This window comes from Oncorhynchus mykiss, chromosome 8 (assembly GCF_057628025.1).
Source record: "Oncorhynchus mykiss isolate SJ-2025 chromosome 8, ASM5762802v1, whole genome shotgun sequence".
In the NCBI taxonomy this organism is placed as follows: Eukaryota; Metazoa; Chordata; class Actinopteri; order Salmoniformes; family Salmonidae; genus Oncorhynchus; species Oncorhynchus mykiss.
Genome location: NC_143029.1, coordinates 82,065,001 through 82,087,500, shown reverse-complemented (window position 1 = coordinate 82,087,500; position 22,500 = coordinate 82,065,001). Strand labels below are relative to the sequence as shown.

The window sequence follows — 22,500 nt, the reverse complement described above, 5'->3', positions numbered from 1 at the left end:
TCTCCATCTAGGTCATAACAATGAGATCTGACCTACATCTAGATCACAACAATGAGATCTGATCTACATCTAGGTCATAACAATGAGATCTGATCTACATCTAGGTCATAACAATGAGATCTGATCTACATCTAGATCACAACAATGAGATCTGATCTACATCTAGGTCATAACAATGAGATCTGACCTACATCTAGATCACAACAATGAGATCTGATCTCCATCTAGGTCATAACAATGAGATCTGATCTACATCTAGGTCATAACAATGAGATCTGATCTACATCTAGATCACAACAATGAGATCTGATCTACATCTAGGTCATAACAATGAGATCTGATCTACATCTAGGTCATAACAATGAGATCTGATCTACATCTAGGTCATAACAATGAGATCTGATCTCCATCTAGGTCATAACAATGAGATCTGATCTACATCTAGGTCATAACAATGAGATCTGATCTACATCTAGATCACAACAATGAGATCTGATCTACATCTAGGAATGTGAACCCTTTGAAATGACCTGGAATCTACATGAACTGGTCATAACAATGAGATCTGACCTACATCTAGATCACAACAATGAGATCTGATCTACATCTAGGTCATAACAATGAGATCTGATCTACATCTAGGTCATAACAATGAGATCTGATCTACATCTAGGTCATAACAATGAGATCTGATCTACATCTAGGTCATAACAATGAGATCTGATCTACATCTAGGTCATAACAATAAGATCTGATCTACATCTAGGTCATAACAATGAGATCTGATCTACATCTAGGTCATAACAATGAGATCTGATCTACATCTAGGTCATAACAATGAGATCTGATCTACATCTAGGTCATAACAATGAGATCTGATCTACATCTAGGTCATAACAATGAGATCTGATCTACATCTAGGTCATAACAATGAGATCTGATCTACATCTAGGTCATAACAATAAGATCTGATCTTCGTCTAGGTCACAACAATAAGATCTGATCTTCGTCTAGGTCACAACAATAAGATCTGATCTTCGTCTAGGTCACAACAATAAGATCTGATCTTCGTCTAGGTCACAACAATAGACGGACACAGTCTGCTTGAACTAATAACACACAAACAACTATACGTTATCATGTCTTTATTGAACACACCTTGTAAACATTTAACAGTGTAGGGTGGGAAACCGTGCACTGTGAATGAGAGCGTACCCCTCTCTCTCAGGTCATTACAGTTTAAGGTGGTGAGAGCGTACCCCTCTCTCTCTCAGGTCATTACAGTTTAAGGTGATGAGAGCGTACCCCTCTCTCTCTCAGGTCATTACATTTTAAGGTGGTGAGAGCGTACCCCTCTCTCTCTCAGGTCATTACAGTTTAAGGTGATGGGAGCGTACCCCTCTCTCTCTCAGGTCATTACAGTTTAAGGTGATGGGAGCGTACCCCTCTCTCTCTCAGGTCATTACAGTTTAAGGTGGTTAGAGCGTACCCCTCTCTCTCTCAGGTCATTACAGTTTAAGGTGGTTAGAGCGTACCCCTCTCTATCTCAGGTCATTACAGTTTAAGGTGGTTAGAGCGTACCCCTCTCTCTCTCAGGTCATTACAGTTTAAGGTGATGAGAGCGTACCCCTCTCTCTCTCAGGTCATTACAGTTTAAGGTGATGAGAGCGTACCCCTCTCTCTCAGGTCATTACAGTTTAAATGTGATGGGAGCGTACCCCTCTCTCTCTCAGGTCATTACAGTTTAAGGTGGTGAGAGCGTACCCCTCTCTCTCTCAGGTCATTACAGTTTAAGGTGATGGGAGCGTACCCCTCTCTCTCTCAGGTCATTACAGTTTAAGGTGGTTAGAGCGTACCCCTCTCTCTCTCAGGTCATTACAGTTTAAGGTGGTGAGAGCGTACCCCTCTCTCTCTCAGGTCATTACAGTTTAAGGTGATGAGAGCGTACCCCTCTCTCTCTCAGGTCATTACAGTTTAAGGTGGTGAGAGCGTACCCCTCTCTCTCAGGTCATTACAGTTTAAGGTGGTGAGAGCGTACCCCTCTCTCTCTCAGGTCATTACAGTTTAAGGTGGTTAGAGCGTACCCCTCTCTCTCTCAGGTCATTACAGTTTAAGGTGGTTAGAGCGTACCCCTCTCTCTCTCAGGTCATTACAGTTTAAGGTGGTGAGAGCGTACCCCTCTCTCTCTCAGGTCATTACAGTTTAATGTGATGAGAGCGTACCCCTCTCTCTCTCAGGTCATTACAGTTTAAGGTGATGAGAGCGTACCCCTCTCTCTCTCAGGTCATTACAGTTTAAGGTGGTGAGAGCGTACCCCTCTCTATCTCAGGTCATTACAGTTTAAGGTGATGAGAGCGTACCCCTCTCTCTCTCAGGTCATTACAGTTTAAGGTGATGAGAGCGTACCCCTCTCTCTCTCAGGTCATTACAGTTTAAGGTGATGAGAGCGTACCCCTCTCTATCTCAGGTCATTACAGTTTAAGGTGATGAGAGCGTACCCCTCTCTCTCAGGTCATTACAGTTTAATGTGATGAGAGCGTACCCCTCTCTCTCTCAGGTCATTACAGTTTAAGGTGATGAGAGCGTACCCCTCTCTCTCTCAGGTCATTACAGTTTAAATGTGATGGGAGCGTACCCCTCTCTCTCTCAGGTCATTACAGTTTAAGGTGATGGGAGCGTACCCCTCTCTCTCTCAGGTCATTACAGTTTAAGGTGGTTAGAGCGTACCCCTCTCTCTCTCAGGTCATTACAGTTTAAGGTGATGGGAGCGTACCCCTCTTTCTCTCAGGTCATTACAGTTTAAGGTGGTGAGAGCGTACCCCTCTCTCTCAGGTCATTACAGTTTAAGGTGATGGGAGCGTACCCCTCTCTCTCTCAGGTCATTACAGTTTAAGGTGGTGAGAGCGTACCCCTCTCTCTCAGGTCATTACAGTTTAAGGTGATGGGAGCGTACCCCTCTCTCTCTCAGGTCATTACATTTTAAGGTGATGAGAGCGTACCCCTCTCTCTCTCAGGTCATTACAGTTTAAGGTGATGAGAGCGTACCCCTCTCTATCTCAGGTCATTACAGTTTAAGGTGATGGGAGCGTACCCCTCTCTCTCTCAGGTCATTACAGTTTAAGGTGGTTAGAGCGTACCCCTCTCTCTCAGGTCATTACAGTTTAAGGTGGTGAGAGCGTACCCCTCTCTATCTCAGGTCATTACAGTTTAAGGTGATGAGAGCGTACCCCTCTCTATCTCAGGTCATTACAGTTTAAGGTGATGGGAGCGTACCCCTCTCTCTCTCAGGTCATTACAGTTTAAGGTGGTGAGAGCGTACCCCTCTCTCTCTCAGGTCATTACAGTTTAAGGTGATGAGAGCGTACCCCTCTCTATCTCAGGTCATTACAGTTTAAGGTGGTTAGAGCGTACCCCTCTCTCTCTCAGGTCATTACAGTTTAAGGTGATGAGAGCGTACCCCTCTCTCTCTCAGGTCATTACAGTTTAAGGTGATGAGAGCGTACCCCTCTCTCTCTCAGGTCATTACAGTTTAAGGTGATGAGAGCGTACCCCTCTCTCTCAGGTCATTACAGTTTAAGGTGATGAGAGCGTACCCCTCTCTCTCTCAGGTCATTACAGTTTAAGGTGGTTGGAGCGTACCCCTCTCTATCTCAGGTCATTACAGTTTAAGGTGATGAGAGCGTACCCCTCTCTCTCAGGTCATTACAGTTTAAGGTGATGAGAGCGTACCCCTCTCTCTCTCAGGTCATTACAGTTTAAGGTGGTTAGAGCGTACCCCTCTCTCTCAGGTCATTACAGTTTAAGGTGATGAGAGCGTACCCCTCTCTCTCTCAGGTCATTACAGTTTAAGGTGGTTAGAGCGTACCCCTCTCTATCTCAGGTCATTACAGTTTAAGGTGGTTAGAGCGTACCCCTCTCTCTCTCAGGTCATTACAGTTTAAGGTGATGAGAGCGTACCCCTCTCTCTCTCAGGTCATTACAGTTTAAGGTGATGAGAGCGTACCCCTCTCTCTCAGGTCATTACAGTTTAAGGTGATGAGAGCGTACCCCTCTCTATCTCAGGTCATTACAGTTTAAGGTGGTTAGAGCGTACCCCTCTCTATCTCAGGTCATTACAGTTTAAGGTGGTTAGAGCGTACCCCTCTCTCTCTCAGGTCATTACAGTTTAAGGTGGTTAGAGCGTACCCCTCTCTCTCAGGTCATTACAGTTTAAGGTGGTGAGAGCGTACCCCTCTCTCTCTCAGGTCATTACAGTTTAAGGTGGTGAGAGCGTACCCCTCTCTCTCTCAGGTCATTACAGTTTAATGTGATGAGAGCGTACCCCTCTCTCTCTCAGGTCATTACAGTTTAAGGTGATGAGAGCGTACCCCTCTCTCTCTCAGGTCATTACAGTTTAAGGTGGTGAGAGCGTACCCCTCTCTCTCTCAGGTCATTACAGTTTAAGGTGATGAGAGCGTACCCCTCTCTCTCTCAGGTCATTACAGTTTAAGGTGATGGGAGCGTACCCCTCTTTCTCTCAGGTCATTACAGTTTAAGGTGGTGAGAGCGTACCCCTCTCTCTCTCAGGTCATTACAGTTTAAGGTGATGAGAGCGTACCCCTCTCTATCTCAGGTCATTACAGTTTAAGGTGATGGGAGCGTACCCCTCTCTCTCTCAGGTCATTACAGTTTAAGGTGGTGAGAGCGTACCCCTCTCTATCTCAGGTCATTACAGTTTAAGGTGATGGGAGCGTACCCCTCTCTCTCTCAGGTCATTACAGTTTAAGGTGATGAGAGCGTACCCCTCTCTCTCTCAGGTCATTACAGTTTAAGGTGGTGAGAGCGTACCCCTCTCTCTCTCAGGTCATTACAGTTTAAGGTGGTGAGAGCGTACCCCTCTCTCTCTCAGGTCATTACAGTTTAAGGTGATGAGAGCGTACCCCTCTCTCTCTCAGGTCATTACAGTTTAAGGTGGTTAGAGCGTACCCCTCTCTATCTCAGGTCATTACAGTTTAAGGTGATGAGAGCGTACCCCTCTCTCTCAGGTCATTACAGTTTAAGGTGATGAGAGCGTACCCCTCTCTCTCTCAGGTCATTACAGTTTAAGGTGGTTAGAGCGTACCCCTCTCTCTCAGGTCATTACAGTTTAAGGTGATGAGAGCGTACCCCTCTCTATCTCAGGTCATTACAGTTTAAGGTGATGGGAGCGTACCCCTCTCTCTCTCAGGTCATTACAGTTTAAGGTGATGGGAGCGTACCCCTCTCTCTCAGGTCATTACAGTTTAAGGTGGTGAGAGCGTACCCCTCTCTCTCAGGTCATTACAGTTTAAGGTGATGAGAGCGTACCCCTCTCTCTCTCAGGTCATTACAGTTTAAGGTGATGGGAGCGTACCCCTCTCTCTCAGGTCATTACAGTTTAAGGTGATGGGAGCGTACCCCTCTCTCTCTCAGGTCATTACAGTTTAAGGTGATGGGAGCGTACCCCTCTCTCTCTCAGGTCATTACAGTTTAAGGTGATGAGAGCGTACCCCTCTCTCTCAGGTCATTACAGTTTAAGGTGATGGGAGCGTACCCCTCTCTCTCTCAGGTCATTACAGTTTAAGGTGATGAGAGCGTACCCCTCTCTCTCAGGTCATTACAGTTTAAGGTGATGGGAGCGTACCCCTCTCTCTCAGGTCATTACAGTTTAAGGTGATGAGAGCGTACCCCTCTCTCTCAGGTCATTACAGTTTAAGGTGATGGGAGCGTACCCCTCTCTCTCTCAGGTCATTACAGTTTAAGGTGATGAGAGCGTACCCCTCTCTATCTCAGGTCATTACAGTTTAAGGTGATGAGAGCGTACCCCTCTCTATCTCAGGTCATTACAGTTTAAGGTGATGAGAGCGTTCCCCTCTCTATCTCAGGTCATTACAGTTTAAGGTGATGAGAGCGTACCCCTCTCTATCTCAGGTCATTACAGTTTAAGGTGATGAGAGCGTACCCCTCTCTCTCTCAGGTCATTACAGTTTAAGGTGATGAGAGCGTACCCCTCTCTATCTCAGGTCATTACAGTTTAAATGTGATGGGAGCGTACCCCTCTCTCTCTCAGGTCATTACAGTTTAAGGTGATGAGAGCGTACCCCTCTCTATCTCAGGTCATTACAGTTTAAATGTGATGGGAGCGTACCCCTCTCTCTCTCAGGTCATTACAGTTTAAATGTGATGGGAGCGTACCCCTCTCTCTCAGGTCATTACAGTTTAAGGTGATGAGAGCGTACCCCTCTCTATCTCAGGTCATTACAGTTTAAGGTGATGAGAGCGTACCCCTCTCTATCTCAGGTCATTACAGTTTAAGGTGATGAGAGCGTACCCCTCTCTCTCTCAGGTCATTACAGTTTAAGGTGATGAGAGCGTACCCCTCTCTATCTCAGGTCATTACAGTTTAAATGTGATGGGAGCGTACCCCTCTCTATCTCAGGTCATTACAGTTTAAGGTGGTGAGAGCGTACCCCTCTCTCTCTCAGGTCATTACAGTTTAAGGTGATGGGAGCGTACCCCTCTCTCTCTCAGGTCATTACAGTTTAAGGTGATGGGAGCGTACCCCTCTCTCTCTCAGGTCATTACAGTTTAAGGTGGTTAGAGCGTACCCCTCTCTATCTCAGGTCATTACAGTTTAAGGTGATGAGAGCGTACCCCTCTCTCTCAGGTCATTACAGTTTAAGGTGATGGGAGCGTACCCCTCTCTCTCTCAGGTCATTACAGTTTAAGGTGGTTAGAGCGTACCCCTCTCTCTCTCAGGTCATTACAGTTTAAGGTGATGGGAGCGTACCCCTCTCTCTCTCAGGTCATTACAGTTTAAGGTGATGAGAGCGTACCCCTCTCTCTCTCAGGTCATTACAGTTTAAGGTGATGAGAGCGTACCCCTCTCTCTCAGGTCATTACAGTTTAAGGTGATGAGAGCGTACCCCTCTCTATCTCAGGTCATTACAGTTTAAGGTGATGAGAGCGTACCCCTCTCTCTCTCAGGTCATTCACGTTTAAGGTGATGGGAGCGTACCCCTCTCTCTCAGGTCATTACAGTTTAAGGTGATGAGAGCGTACCCCTCTCTCTCAGGTCATTACAGTTTAAGGTGATGAGAGCGTACCCCTCTCTCTCTCAGGTCATTACAGTTTAAGGTGATGAGAGCGTACCCCTCTCTCTCTCAGGTCATTACAGTTTAAGGTGATGGGAGCGTACCCCTCTCTCTCTCAGGTCATTACAGTTTAAGGTGATGAGAGCGTACCCCTCTCTATCTCAGGTCATTACAGTTTAAGGTGATGAGAGCGTACCCCTCTCTATCTCAGGTCATTACAGTTTAAGGTGATGAGAGCGTACCCCTCTCTATCTCAGGTCATTACAGTTTAAGGTGATGAGAGCGTACCCCTCTCTCTCTCAGGTCATTACAGTTTAAGGTGATGAGAGCGTACCCCTCTCTCTCTCAGGTCATTACAGTTTAAGGTGATGAGAGCGTACCCCTCTCTCTCTCAGGTCATTACAGTTTAAGGTGGTGAGAGCGTACCCCTCTCTCTCAGGTCATTACAGTTTAAGGTGATGAGAGCGTACCCCTCTATCTCAGGTCATTACAGTTTAAGGTGATGAGAGCGTACCCCTCTCTCTCTCAGGTCATTACAGTTTAAGGTGGTGAGAGCGTACCCCTCTCTCTCTCAGGTCATTACAGTTTAAGGTGATGGGAGCGTACCCCTCTCTCTCTCAGGTCATTACATTTTAAGGTGGTTAGAGCGTACCCCTCTCTATCTCAGGTCATTACAGTTTAAGGTGATGAGAGCGTACCCCTCTCTCTCAGGTCATTACAGTTTAAAGTGGTGAGAGCGTACCCCTCTCTCTCTCAGGTCATTACAGTTTAAGGTGATGAGAGCGTACCCCTCTCTCTCTCAGGTCATTACAGTTTAAGGTGATGGGAGCGTACCCCTCTCTCTCTCAGGTCATTACAGTTTAAGGTGATGAGAGCGTACCCCTCTCTCTCAGGTCATTACAGTTTAAAGTGGTGAGAGCGTACCCCTCTCTCTCTCAGGTCATTACAGTTTAAGGTGATGGGAGCGTACCCCTCTCTCTCTCAGGTCATTACAGTTTAAGGTGATGAGAGCGTACCCCTCTCTATCTCAGGTCATTACAGTTTAAGGTGATGGGAGCGTACCCCTCTCTCTCTCAGGTCATTACAGTTTAAGGTGGTTAGAGCGTACCCCTCTCTCTCAGGTCATTACAGTTTAAGGTGGTGAGAGCGTACCCCTCTCTATCTCAGGTCATTACAGTTTAAGGTGGTTAGAGCGTACCCCTCTCTCTCAGGTCATTACAGTTTAAGGTGGTGAGAGCGTACCCCTCTCTATCTCAGGTCATTACAGTTTAAGGTGGTGAGAGCGTACCCCTCTCTATCTCAGGTCATTACAGTTTAAGGTGATGGGAGCGTACCCCTCTCTCTCTCAGGTCATTACAGTTTAAGGTGGTTAGAGCGTACCCCTCTCTCTCAGGTCCAGTCTGTCTATAGCTCAGTCCTGCTCTACCTGACTGCCACTGCCCACTCTCTTAGCTACAGTACCACAGAGGAAAGATTCATGATACAATACAAATATGCTTGTCTAACACTCTCTCTTTCTCCCATCCTCTCTCTCTCTCCCATCCTCTCTCTCTCTCCCATCCTCTCTCTCTCTCTCTCTCTCCCATCCTCGTTCTCCCATCCTCTCTCTCTCCCATCCTCTCTCTCCCATCCACTCTCTCTTCCTCTATCTTTCTCCCCCCCTCTTTCTCTCTCCCCATCCTCTCTTCCTCCCCTCTCACGCTCTCTCTCCCTCTCTTCTCTCCCCTCTCTATCTCCCCCCTCTCTCTCCCCTCTTTCTCTCTCTTTCTCCCTCTCTATCTCTCTCCCCCTTCTCTCTCCCCCCTCTTTGTCTCTCTTTCTCACTTTCTCCCCCTCTCTCTCCCTCCTCTCTCTCTCTCTCTTCTCACCCGCTCTCTCCCCATGTCTTGCTCTTTCTCACTCTCCCTCTCTCGCTCTCTCTTCTCTCCACCTCTCTCTCCCCCTCTCGCTCTCTCTCTCTCTTCTCCCACTCTCTCTCCCCGTGTCTTGCTTTTTCTCACTCTACCCCTCTCTCACGCTCTCTCTTCTCTCCCCCTCCTCACTCTCTATCTCTTCTCCGCCTCTCCCCTCTCTCTCTTCTCCCCCTCTCTCTCCCCATGCCTTGCTTTTTCTCACACTCTCCCCCTTTCTCACTCTCTTCTCTCCCCCCTTGCCCTCTCTCTTCTCCCCCTCTCTCTCCCCATGTCTTGCTCTTTCTCACACTCTCCCCCTTTCTCACTCTCTTCTCTCCCCCCTTGCCCTCTCTCTTCTCCCCCTCTCTCTCTCCCTGTGTCTTGCTTTTACTCACTCTCTCCCCTTTTTCACTCCCCTCCCCTCTCTCTCCCATCTCTCTTCCCCTTCTCTCGCTTTCTCTCTTTCTCCCCCTTCTCTCTCTCTCTCCAGATCAGTCGTGTTTTAAAACCGGGAGGTCGTTTCCTGTCTGTAACCTTCGCCCAGCCTCACTTCAGGAAGCGCCTCTATGCTCGCCATGACTACTGCTGGTCTGTACGTACCCGTAGCTACGGAGACGGCTTCCAATACTTCCTGTATGTGCTGACCAAAGGGGAGGAGCTTAGTCCAGAGGATGTCACTCTGGAGAGAAGGTTATTGGAGGAGGCCCAAGATTCGCCCAATGAGGTCAGGACCCAGGAAGAAGACACTGAGTCCTTCCTGTATTGTATTGACCTATAGGAGACAGAATCTCAATGGACTCTACAGCAGGCTACAAGTGACTTATGTTTGCCATTATGCCTTCAAAGACTGTTTTTATCCGCTGTGGCTTTTTAACCAGTTGGTATACTGTGATACATTTTTAGGATTATGTCATGCATGTGTTGTTTTATTAAGTGAAAACATCTTTGATTAAAACTACTTAAAGTCATTTCTGTATCATTGGTGTTCCGTCAAAATGATATTGTTTAGCTAATTATCCATCATTGGAGGTTTTGTGAGACCCCACACTACAAGGTCCTCCGGACAGTCTGTATAACCATTAACATGACACCAGCATCCTCCTGGTATTTGTCATTGTAGCTGTAATATAAAGCGCAGGGCCATGGAGAGAGGAAGGGAACGACGGCTCCGTTGATGAAGTAGAAATCATTTATTTTTCATTCTATTCTGTCTATTTTTAAGACTTAAAAAAAAATAAGGTTTCTGATGTCTCAGCCGACAGTCTCTTCTCTTTCTGCCGAGGTTGCTGCTGAGATTTGCAAATATTTGGTTAAAATAATTATTTATGGGAATAGAATTCAATGCAATAAATATGAACTACCATTTTGCTGTGTGTAGTGTGTAAGTGTTGATATATGGATCGTTATATGACAGATGCTTAGGCCGGCATAACTAATGTTGATGTTGTGTAACTAGCATCTACCTTAATGCATTACAACCAAGTTGTGCCTCAACAGTCAATACTGCTTGATAGTGTGAGTGTTCAAACACTCAGGGGACCTCGTTGAGAAGAAACAACTGAACTCATTAAGAACCTCTCAGTGCCAATACACAACCTGTACACACACACACACACACAGGGCTCTACTTTAACAAACTTAACGCAGAGGTAAATCGAAGCTCAGGCACAGTGCTATAGGTTCAGGAGTGTGTCTGAAATATTTGAGCTATTTTCACTATTACAATTATCAGCCCAGTTACTGGCGTTGGTGCACATGGGCTGGGTTTTGATGGATAAACAGGTTGTGGGTGTGTCCGGTCTTGGCCCCTCACTGGCCAATCAGAACGTGCTCCATGGCCCCTCACTGGCCAATCAGAACGTGCTCCATGGCCCCTCACTGGCCAATCAGAACGTGCTCCATGGCCCCTCACTGGCCAATCAGAACGTGCTCCATGGCCCCTCACTGGCCAATCAGAACGTGCTCCATGGCCCCTCACTGGCCAATCAGAACGTGCTCCATGGCCCCTCACTGGCCAATCAGAACGTGCTCCATGGGGAAATATGTGGTTGCTTCAAGTTGTGTATTTATGGTCTTTGCCTGTGTATTGCCTTGGAATCAACACCAATTCCAATGTTAGTCCCGTTATAGTTTGTTAAGTGGCTTTCAGAAACAAAATAGCAAAATGTACACCTATCTTTGCTAAATATCTTAACTTGAACACATTTGTAGTCCACATTGTTCTGGGTAATTGCATGACTTAGTAGCATTCACACTGACATAGGGGCCAGGTCTGCTGTAAATTGCGTTTTGGCTGAGCATGGACATGTCAAACATTGTCAATAAGCAAGATTACATTCATTATTGATAAGGCCTAAAAAGAGAGAAAATAACTATAATAATAACTCTAATCCTCCCCCTGTCCCCCTCCGTCCTCCCCCTGTCCCCCTCCGTCCTCCCCCTGCCTCCCTTCCGTCCTCCCCCTGTCCCCCTCCATCCTCCCCCTGTTCCCCTCCTGCCTCCCCCCTGTCCCCCTCCGTCCTCCCCCTGCTCCCTCCGTCCTCCCCCTGCCTCCCCCCTGTCCCCCCTTCGTCCTCACCCTGTCCCCCTCCGACCTACCCCCTGTCCCCCTCCGACCTCCCCACCGCCCTCCATTGTCCAACTCTACATCTGACTGGCTGATTGGGTGTTATGGTGTTTCCAGGGTGATGGTGTGGGGTGGCAAACAGGCTGACACCCAGCTGGTTATGTAACTAAGTGGCGGGGGGATCAATATTGATAATGGATGATTTAACACTGGCAGGGTACCAGGCTATCAGCAGGGCTGGAGGGAGGAGGAAGAAGGTACACTTCTGATGAGATCATGGGATAGTCTGTGTGAGGGGAGGAGGTGTAGTTAGACTGTATGAGAGGAGGGGGTGTGTAGTTAGACTATGTGAGAGGAGGGGGTGTGTAGTTAGACAGTTTGAGGGGAGGGGGTGTAGTTAGTCTGTGTGAGGGGAGGGGGTGTGTAGTTAGTCTGTGTGAGGGAAGGGGGTGTAGATAGTCTGTGTGAGGGGAGGGGGTGTGTAGTTAGTCTGTGTGAAGGGGGGGTGTAGTTAGACTGTGTGAGGGGAGGAGGGTGTAGTTAGTTTGTGTGAAGGGGGGGTGTGTGTAGTTAGTCTGTGTGAGAGGGGGAGGGTGGAAGAGGGTACACTTCTGAGGGAGAGTGAAAGCGTGAGAGGGGGTGTAGTGTGTAGTTAGACTGTGTGAGGGGATGGTGTGTAGTTAGACTGTGTGAGGGGAGGGGGTGTGTAGTTAGACTGTGTGGGGGAGGGGGTGTAGTTAGTCTGTGTGAGGGAAGGGGGTGTAGCTAGTCTGTGTGAGGGGAGGGGGTGTGTAGTTAGACTGTGTGAGGGGAGGGGGTGTGTAGTTAGACTGTGTGAGGGGAGGAGGGTGTAGTTAGTCTGTGAGGGGAGGGGGTGTGTAGTTAGTCTGTGTGAGGGGAGGATGGTGTGTAGTTAGACTGTGTGAGGGGAGGGGGTGTGTAGTTAGACTGTGTGAGGGGAGGGGGCTGTAGTTAGTCTGTGTGAGGGGAGGGTGTGTGTAGTTAGACCGTGTGAGGGGAGGAGGTGTAGTTAGACTGTGTGAGGGGAGGGGGTTTGTAGCTAGTCTGTGTGAGGGGAGGGGGTGTAGTTAGACTGTGTGAGGGGAGGGGGTGTGTAGTTAGTCTGTGTGAGGGGAGGGGGTGTGTAGTTAGTCTGTGTGAGGGGAGGGGGTGTGTAGTTAATCTGTGTGAGGGGAGGGGGTGTGTAGTTAGTCTGTGTGAGGGGAGGCGGTGTGTAGTTAGTCTGTGTGAGGGGAAGGCGTGTGTAGTTAGACTGTGTGAGGGGAGGGGGTGTGTAGTTAGTCTGTGTGAGGGGAGGGGGTGTGTAGTTAGTCTGTGTGAGGGAAAGGCGTGTGTAGTTAGACTGTATGAGGGGAGGGGTTGTGTAGTTAGTCTGTGTGAGGGGGGGTGTAGTTAGACTGTGTGAGGGGGGGTGTAGTTAGACTGTGTGAGGGGAGGGGGATGTAGTTAGACTGTGTGAGGGGAGGGGGTGTGTAGTTAGTCTGTGTGAGGGGGGGTGTAGTTAGACTGTGTGAGGAGAGGAGGTGTGTAGTTAGACTGTGTGAGGGGAGGGGTGTGTAGTTAGTCTGTGTGAGGGGGGGTGTAGTTAGACTGTGTGAGGGGAGGGGGGTGTAGTTAGTCTGTGTGAGGGGGGTGTAGTTAGTCTGTGAGGGGAGGGGATGTAGTTAGTCTGTGGGAGGGGAGGGGTGTGTAGTTAGACTGTGTGAGGGGGGGTGTAGTTAGACTGTGTGAGGGGAGGGGTGTAGTTAGTCTGTGTGTGTTCATGCTTGCGTGTGTGTGGCTCCAGGCAGGGCAGTACAAAGAGATAATGCAATACTGAACCTGTCAAGTCCTCAGCCAGGCAGCTCAATACTGTCCCTCAATAAGGTACAACAATATCTACCATACAGTAACAAGTCTAACTTTTAGAAATGCTATTCTTTGGAAGATATGGCATCGCTAGAGGTTCTTCTATCTCATCCATCAGACATGTTACAACTAGACATGCTAGATAACATGCAGAAAGACTATAGACAAACCCTCCCTGTACCATACATGGTACTAAACATGGAAATAGAGTCGATAGATCTGACCTCCCCATTCAAGTCAATGATGCAATAATGGGTGGACTGGCAGACATTGTGAGCAAAACTAGATTGAGTAATAATCAACTTGATGAGACGTTGGTTGTGTAACTCCAGACCAGGGGACAGTCCTAATGTAATGGAGAGACTGCATACTCTCTTTCTCTATCACTCTCTTTTTTTCCTCTGTCCCATTTTCTCCACTCCCCCTCTCTCTCTCTCTCTGCCTCGGTGGTGATGGCTGTGTTCAGACTAGTTTCAGTGAGCCAGCCAGCCTTCTCTGCTACTCCTAATTGTCCTTTATGCTCTGGTGCCCAAGGCCAACAACATCAGCAAGCTGCTGCATACCCAATGCACACACTTATCTCTCTCTCTCTATATATATATATATATATATTATCTCTCATCTCTCTCTCTCTATATATATATATATACATTATCTCTCATCTCTCCCTCTTTCTCTCTCTCTATATATATATATATATATATATAATCTCTCATCTCTCTCTCTCTATATATATATATATATATATATATATATATTATCTGTCTCTCATCTCTCTCTCTCTATATATATATATATATATATATATTATCTGTCTCTCATCTCTCGCTCTCTATATATATATATATATATATATATATTATCTGTGTCTCATCTCTCTCTCTCTTTCTATATATATATATATATATATATATTATCTCTCATCTCTCGCTCTCTCTCTATATATATATATATATATATATATATATATATATATATATTATCTGTCTCTCTCTCTATATATATATATATATATATATATTATCTCTCTCTCTCTATATATATATATATATATATATATATATATAATCTGTCTCTCATCTCTCTCTCTCTCTATATATATATATATATATATATATATATATATTATCTGTCTCTCATCTCTCTCTATATATATATATATATATTATCTCTCTCATCTCTCTCTATATATATATATATATATATATATATATATATATATATATATATTATCTGTCTCTCATCTCTCTCTCTCTCTCTATATATATATATATATATATATATATTATCTGTCTGTCATCTCTCTCTCTCTCTATATATATATATATATATATATATATATTATCTGTCTCATCTCTCTCTCTATATATATATATATATATATATTATCTGTCTCTCATCTCTGTCTATATATATGTATATATATATATATATATATTATCTGTCTCTCATCTCTCTCTCTCTCTATATATATATATATATATATATATATATATATTATCTGTCCCTCATCTCTCTCTCTATATATATATATATATATATTATCTGTCTCTCATCTCTCTCTCTCTCTATATATATATATATATATTATCATATATATATATATATATATATATATATATATATATATATATTATCTGTCTCTCATCTCTCTCTCTATATATATATATATATTTTATCTGTCTCTCATCTCTCTCTCTATATATACAGAAAGTATTCGGCCCCCTGGAACTTTGCGACCTTTTGCCACATTTCAGGCTTCAAACATAAAGATATAAAACTGTACTTTTTTGTGAAGAATCAACAACAAGTGGGACACAATCATGAAGTGGAACGACATTTATTGGATATTTCAAACTTTTTTAACAAATCAAAAACTGAAAAATTGGGCGTGCAAAATTATTCAGCCCCCTTAAGTTAATACTTTGTAGCGCCACCTTTTGCTGCGATTACAGCTGTAAGTCGCTTGGGGTATGTCTCTATCAGTTTTGCACATAGAGAGACTGACATTTTTTCCCATTACTCCTTGCAAAACAGCTCGAGCTCAGTGAGGTTGGATGGAGAGCATTTGTGAACAGCAGTTTTTAGTTCTTTCCACAGATTCTCGATTGGATTCAGGTCTGGACTTTGACTTGGCCATTCTAACACCTGGATATGTTTATTTTTGAACCATTCCATTGTAGATTTTGCTTTATGTTTTGGATCATTGTCTTGTTGGAAGACAAATCTCCTTCCCAGTCTCAGGTCTTTTGCAGACTCCATCAGGTTTTCTTCCAGAATGGTCCTGTATTTGGCTCCATCCATCTTCCCATCAATTTTAACCATCTTCCCTGTCCCTGCTGAAGAAAAGCAGGCCCAAACCATGATGCTGCCACCACCATGTTTGACAGTGGGGATGGTGTGTTTAGCTGTGTTGCTTTTACGCCAAACATAACGTTTTGCATTGTTGCCAAAAAGTTCAATTTTGGTTTCATCTGACCAGAGCACCTTCTTCCACATGTTTGGTGTGTCTCCCAGGTGGCTTGTGGCAAACTTTAAACGACACTTTTTATGGATATCTTTAAGAAATGACTTTCTTCTTGCCACTCTTCCATAAAGGCCAGATTTGTGCAATATACGACTGATTGTTGTCCTATGGACAGAGTCTCCCACCTCAGCTGTAGATCTCTGCAGTTCATCCAGAGTGATCATGGGCCTCTTGGCTGCATCTCTGATTAGTGTTCTCCTTGTATGAGCTGAAAGTTTAGAGGGACGGCCAGGTCTTGGTAGATTTGCAGTGGTCTGATACTCCTTCCATTTCAATATTACCGCTTGCACAGTGCTCCTTGGGATGTTTAAAGCTTGGGAAATCTTTTTGTATCCAAATCCGGCTTTAAACTTCTTCACAACAGTATCTCGGACCTGCCTGGTGTGTTCCTTGTTCTTCATAATGCTCTCTGCGCTTTTAACGGACCTCTGAGACTATCACAGTGCAGGTGCATTTATACGGAGACTTGATTACACACAGGTGGATTGTATTTATCATCATTAGTCATTTAGGTCAACATTGGATCATTCAGAGATCCTCACTGAACTTCTGGAAAGAGTTTGCTGCACTGAAAGTAAAGGGGCTGAATAATTTTGCACGCCCAATTTTTCAGTTTTTGATTTGTTAAAAAAGTTTGAAATATCCAATAAATGTCGTTCCACTTCATGATTGTGTCCCACTTGTTGTTGATTCTTCACAAAAAAATACAGTTTTATATCTTTATGTTTGAAGCCTGAAATGTGGCAAAAGATCGCAAAGTTCCAGGGGGCCGAATACTTTCGCAAGGCACTGTATATATATTATCTGTCTCTCATCTCTCTCTATATATATATATATATATTATCTGTCTCTCATCTCTGTCTATATATATATATATATATATATATATATATATATATATATATATATATATTATCTGTCTCTCATCTCTCTCTCTATGTATATATATATATATATATATATATTATCTGTCTCTCATCTCTCTCTATATATATATATATGATCTGTATCTCATCTCTATATATATATATTATCTGTCTCTCATCTCTGTCTATATATATATATATATTATCTGTCTCTCATCTCTCTCTCTCTCTCTATATATATATATATATATATATATATATTATCTGTCCCTCATCTCTCTCTCTATATATATATATTATCTGTCTCTCATCTCTCTATATATATATATATATATATATATATATATTATCTGTCTCTCATCTCTCTCTATATATATATATATATATTATCTGTCTCTCATCTCTCTCTATATATATATATATATATTATCTGTCCCTCATCTCTCTCTATATATATATATATTATCTGTCCCTCATCTCTCTCTATATATATATATATTATCTGTCTCTCATCTCTCTATATATATATATATATATATATATATATATATTATCTGTCTCTCATCTCTCTCTATATATATATATATATATTATCTGTCCCTCATCTCTCTCTATATATATATATATTATCTGTCTCTCATCTCTCTCTCTCTATATATATATATATATATTATCTGTCTCTCATCTCTCTCTATATATATATATATATATTATCTGTCCCTCATCTCTCTCTATATATATATATATTATCTGTCTCTCATCTCTCTCTCTCTATATATATATATATATATTATCTGTCTCTCATCTCTCTCTCTCTCTATATATATATATATATATATATATATATTATCTGTCTCTCATCTCTCTCTATATATATATATATATATATATTATCTGTCTCTCATCTCTCTCTCTCTGTTCTCTCACCAATATCTAATTTGTTCTCTCTCTCTCTGTTTCTCTCCCTCTCACCATCCCTCTCTCACATTCACTCTCTCTCGCTCCCTCTCACACACACACACACAAACACACACACACAAACACACACACACGGTGTACCCTTTCCCATCTCTCTCTCTGTAAAATGTTCTAATCGTGTATTCCTCTCTTTTTCTCCCCTTCCTCTTTCAGCCTCAGCCAATCCCTTCCTCTTTCAGCCTCAGCCAATCCCTTCCTCTTTCAGCCTCAGCCAATCCCTTCCTCTTTCAGCCTCAACCAATCCCTTCCTCTTTCAGCCTCAGCCAATCCCTTCCTCTTTCAGCCTCAGCCAATCCCTTCCTCTTTCAGCCTCAGCCAATCCCTTCCTCTTTCTGCCTCAGCCAATCCCTTCCTCTTTCAGCCTCAGCCAATCCCTTCCTCTTTCAGCCTCAGCCAATCCCTTCCTCTTTCAGCCTCAGCCAATCCCTTCCTCTTTCAGCCTCAGCCAATCCCTTCCTCTTTCAGCCTCAGGCAATCGTTTCGCATGTTGTTTATGTGGATTTTTGTTTCGGTCTCAGTGTGTACCATGGTCTCAGTGTGTACCATGGTTTCAGTGTGTACCATGGTTTCAGTGTGTACCATGGTCTCAGTGTGTACCATGGTCTCAGTGTGTACCATGGTTTCAGTGTGTACAATGGTTTCAGTGTGTACCATGGCTTCAGTGTGTACCATGGTCTCAGTGTGTACAATGGTTTCAGTGTGTACCATGGTTTCAGTGTGTACCATGGCTTCAGTGTGTACCATGGTTTCAGTGTGTACCATGGCTTCAGTGTGTACCATGGTCTCAGTGTGTACCATGGCTTCAGTGTGTACCATGGTCTCAGTGTGTACCATGGTCTCAGTGTGTACCATGGTTTCAGTGTGTACCATGGTCTCAGTGTGTACCATGGCTTCAGTGTGTACCATGGTCTCAGTGTGTACCATGGTCTCAGTGTGTACCATGGTCTCAGTGTGTACCATGGTTTCAGTGTGTACCATGGTCTCAGTGTGTACCATGGTCTCAGTGGGTACCATGGTTTCAGTGTGTACAATGGTTTCAGTGTGTGAGATTTCTATATATTCCATGTACTGTAGGCTACCACAACACACAGTGCTACTGTATAGGCCTGGTTGGTCTGACAGGGGGCCCCTATATCGTAGAGATTAGCAACGCTAAAGGGACTTGTCTCTAGCTGGGATTGATCCGGCAACCCTGTACATCCATCAACTTCACTAACTGGAGTCCCAATAGAGATAATCCTTTTTGACATGGCTATATAGGCAGAGACATATCTGAGCCCACCACCAGTTATCCTTGTCAGTGTGTGTTAATCAGCGTTAGCCGTAGCGTGAGCTACCGTCACAGGCGGCGCAGGGCTGGCTGTATGCACAGTATTTCAGTTTTAGTGATGTTACTGTATATATGAGTTATGTATTAGTGATGTTACTGTATATATGAGTTATATATGAGTTATATATACAGTAGTGATGTTACTGTATATATGAGTTATGTGTTAGTAATGTTACTGTATATATGAGTTATATATTAGTAATGTTACTGTATATATGAGTTAGGTATTAGTGATGTTACTGTATATATGAGTTATGTATTAGCAATGTTACTGTATAGATGAGTTATAGATGAGTTATGTATTAGTGATGTTACTGTAAATATGAGTTATGTATTAGTGATGTTACTGTATATATGAGTTATGTATTAGTAATGTTACTGTATATATGAATTATAGATGAGTTATGTATTAGTAATGTTACTGTATATATGAGTTATAGATGAGTTATGTATTAGTAATGTTACTGTATATATGAGTTATGTATTAGTAATGTTACTGTATATATGAGTTATAGATGAGTTATGTATTAGTAATGTTACTGTATATATGAGTTATATATGAGTTATGTATTAGTAATGTTACTGTATATATGAGTTATGTATTAGTAATGTTACTGTATATATGAGTTATATATTAGTAATGTTACTGTAAATATGAGTTATGTATTAGTGATGTTACTGTATATATGAGTTATGTATTAGTAATGTTACTGTATATATGAGTTATAGATGAGTTATGTATTAGTAATGTTACTGTATATATGAGTTATAGATGAGTTATGTATTAGTAATGTTACTGTATATATGAGTTATAGATGAGTTATGTATTAGTAATGTTACTGTATATATGAGTTATGTATTAGTAATGTTACTGTATATATGAGTTATAGATGAGTTATGTATTAGTAATGTTACTGTATATATGAGTTATAGATGAGTTATGTATTAGTAATGTTACTGTATATATGAGTTATGTATTAGTAATGTTACTGTATATATGAGTTATAGATGAGTTATGTATTAGTAATGTTACTGTATATATGAGTTATATATGAGTTATGTATTAGTAATGTTACTGTATATATGAGTTATGTATTAGTAATGTTACTGTATATATGAGTTATATATTAGTAATGTTACTGTAAATATGAGTTATGTATTAGTGATGTTACTGTATATATGAGTTATGTATTAGTAATGTTACTGTATATATGAGTTATAGATGAGTTATGTATTAGTAATGTTACTGTATATATGAGTTATGTATTAGTAATGTTACTGTATATATGAGTTATAGATGAGTTATATATTAGTAATGTTACTGTATATATGAGTTATATATTAGTAATGTTACTGTAAATATGAGTTATGTATTAGTGATGTTACTGTATATATGAGTTATGTATTAGTAATGTTACTGTATATATGAGTTATAGATGAGTTATGTATTAGTAATGTTACTGTATATATGAGTTATAGATGAGTTATGTATTAGTAATGTTACTGTATATATGAGTTATAGATGAGTTATGTATTAGTAATATTACTGTATAGATGAGTTATAGATGAGTTATGTATTAGTAATGTTACTGTATAGATGAGTTATAGATGAGTTATGTATTAGTAATGTTACTGTATATATGAGTTATGTATTAGTAATGTTACTGTATATATGAGTTATAGATGAGTTATGTATTAGTAATGTTACTGTATATATGAGTTATAGATGAGTTATGTATTAGTAATGTTACTGTATATATGAGTTATAGATAAGTTATGTATTAGTAATGTTACTGTATAGATGAGTTATAGATGAGTTATGTTACTGTATAGATGAGTTATAGATGAGTTATGTATTAGTGATGTTACTGTATATATGAGTTATGTGTTAGTAATGTTACTGTATAGATGAGTTATAGATGAGTTATGTATTAGTGATATTACTGTATGAGTTATGTTTTAGTGATGTTACAATATGCAGTGGGGCAAAGAAGTATTTAGTCAGCCACCAATTGTGCAAGTTCTCCCACTTAAAAAGATGAGAGAGGCCTGTAATTTTCATCATAGGTACACTTCAACTATGACAGACGAAATGAGAGAAAGAATCCAGAAAATCACATTGTAGGATTTTTAATGAATTTATTTGCAAATGATGGTGGAAAATAAGTATTTGTTCAATAACAAAAGTTTATCTCAATACTTTGTTATATACCCTTTGTTGGCAATGACAGAGGTCAAACGTTTTCTGTAAGTCTTCACAAGGTTTTCACACACTGTTGCTGGTATTTTGGCCCATTCCTCCATGCAGATCTCCTCTAGAGCAGTGATGTTTTGGGGCTGTTGCTGGGCAACACTGACTTTCAACTCCCTCCAAAGATTTTCTATGGGGTTGAGATCTGGAGACTGGCTAGGCCACTCCAGGATCTTGAAATGATTCTTACGAAGCCACTCCTTCGTTGCCCGGGGGCGGTGTGTTTGGGATCATTGTCATGCTGAAAGACCCAGCCACGTTTCATCTTCAATGCCCTTGCTGATGGAAGGAGGTTTTCACTCAAAATCTCACGATACATGGCCCCATTTATTCTTTCCTTTACACGGATCAGTCGTCCTGGTCCCTTTGCAGAAAAACAGCCCCAAAGCATAATGTTTCCACCCCATGCTTCACAGTAGGTATGGTGTTCTTTGGATGCAACTCAGCATTCTTTGTCCTCCAAAGTTGAGTTTTTACATCTGACCATATGACATTCTCCCAATCTTCTTCTGGATCATCCAAATGCTCTCTAGCAAACTTCAGACGGGCCTGGACATGTACTGGCTTAAGCAGGGGGACACGTCTGGCACTGTAGGATTTGAGTCCCTGGCGGCGTAGTGTGTTACTGATGGTAGGCTTTGTTACTTTGGTCCCAGCTCTCTGCAGGTCATTCACTAGGTCCCCCCGTGTGGTTCTAGGATTTTTGCTCACCGTTCTTGTGATCATTTTGACCCCACAGGGTGAGATCTATCGTGGAGCCCCAGACCAAGGGAGATTATCAGTGGTCTTGTATGTCTTCCATTTCCTGCTTGTTTGTAGGTGACCAAATACTTATTTTCCACCATAATTTGCAAATAAATTCATTAAAAATCCTACAATGTGATTTTCTTGATTTTTTTTCTCATTTTGTCTGTCATAGTTGAAGTGTACCTATGATGAAAATTACAGGCCTCTCTCATCTTTTTAAGTGGGAGAACTTGCACAATTGGTGGCTGACTAAATACTTTTTTGCCCCACTGTATGGTATGTATGTATGTTTTTATGTATATGTATGTATGTATGTTTGTGTGTATGTATGTTTTTATGTATGTGTGTATGTATGTATGTATGTATGTTTGTGTGTATGTATG

General features: G+C 42.4%; 1 protein-coding gene across 5 annotated transcripts in view; it reads left to right on the top strand.

The window, feature by feature from the left end:
• ece2a (endothelin converting enzyme 2a) overlaps positions 1-9,951 on the top strand; it is a 216,461-nt gene extending 206,510 nt beyond the window's left edge. For all 5 annotated transcript variants that reach the window (XM_036986430.2, XM_090182797.1, XM_036986429.2 and 2 more), the window contains one exon: positions 9,474-9,951. In XM_036986430.2, coding sequence (XP_036842325.2) covers positions 9,474-9,761 — 288 coding nt within the window. In that variant the 3' untranslated portion in view covers positions 9,762-9,951. The remainder of the gene's footprint in view (positions 1-9,473) is intronic.
• Positions 9,952-22,500: the final 12,549 nt, after the last annotated feature.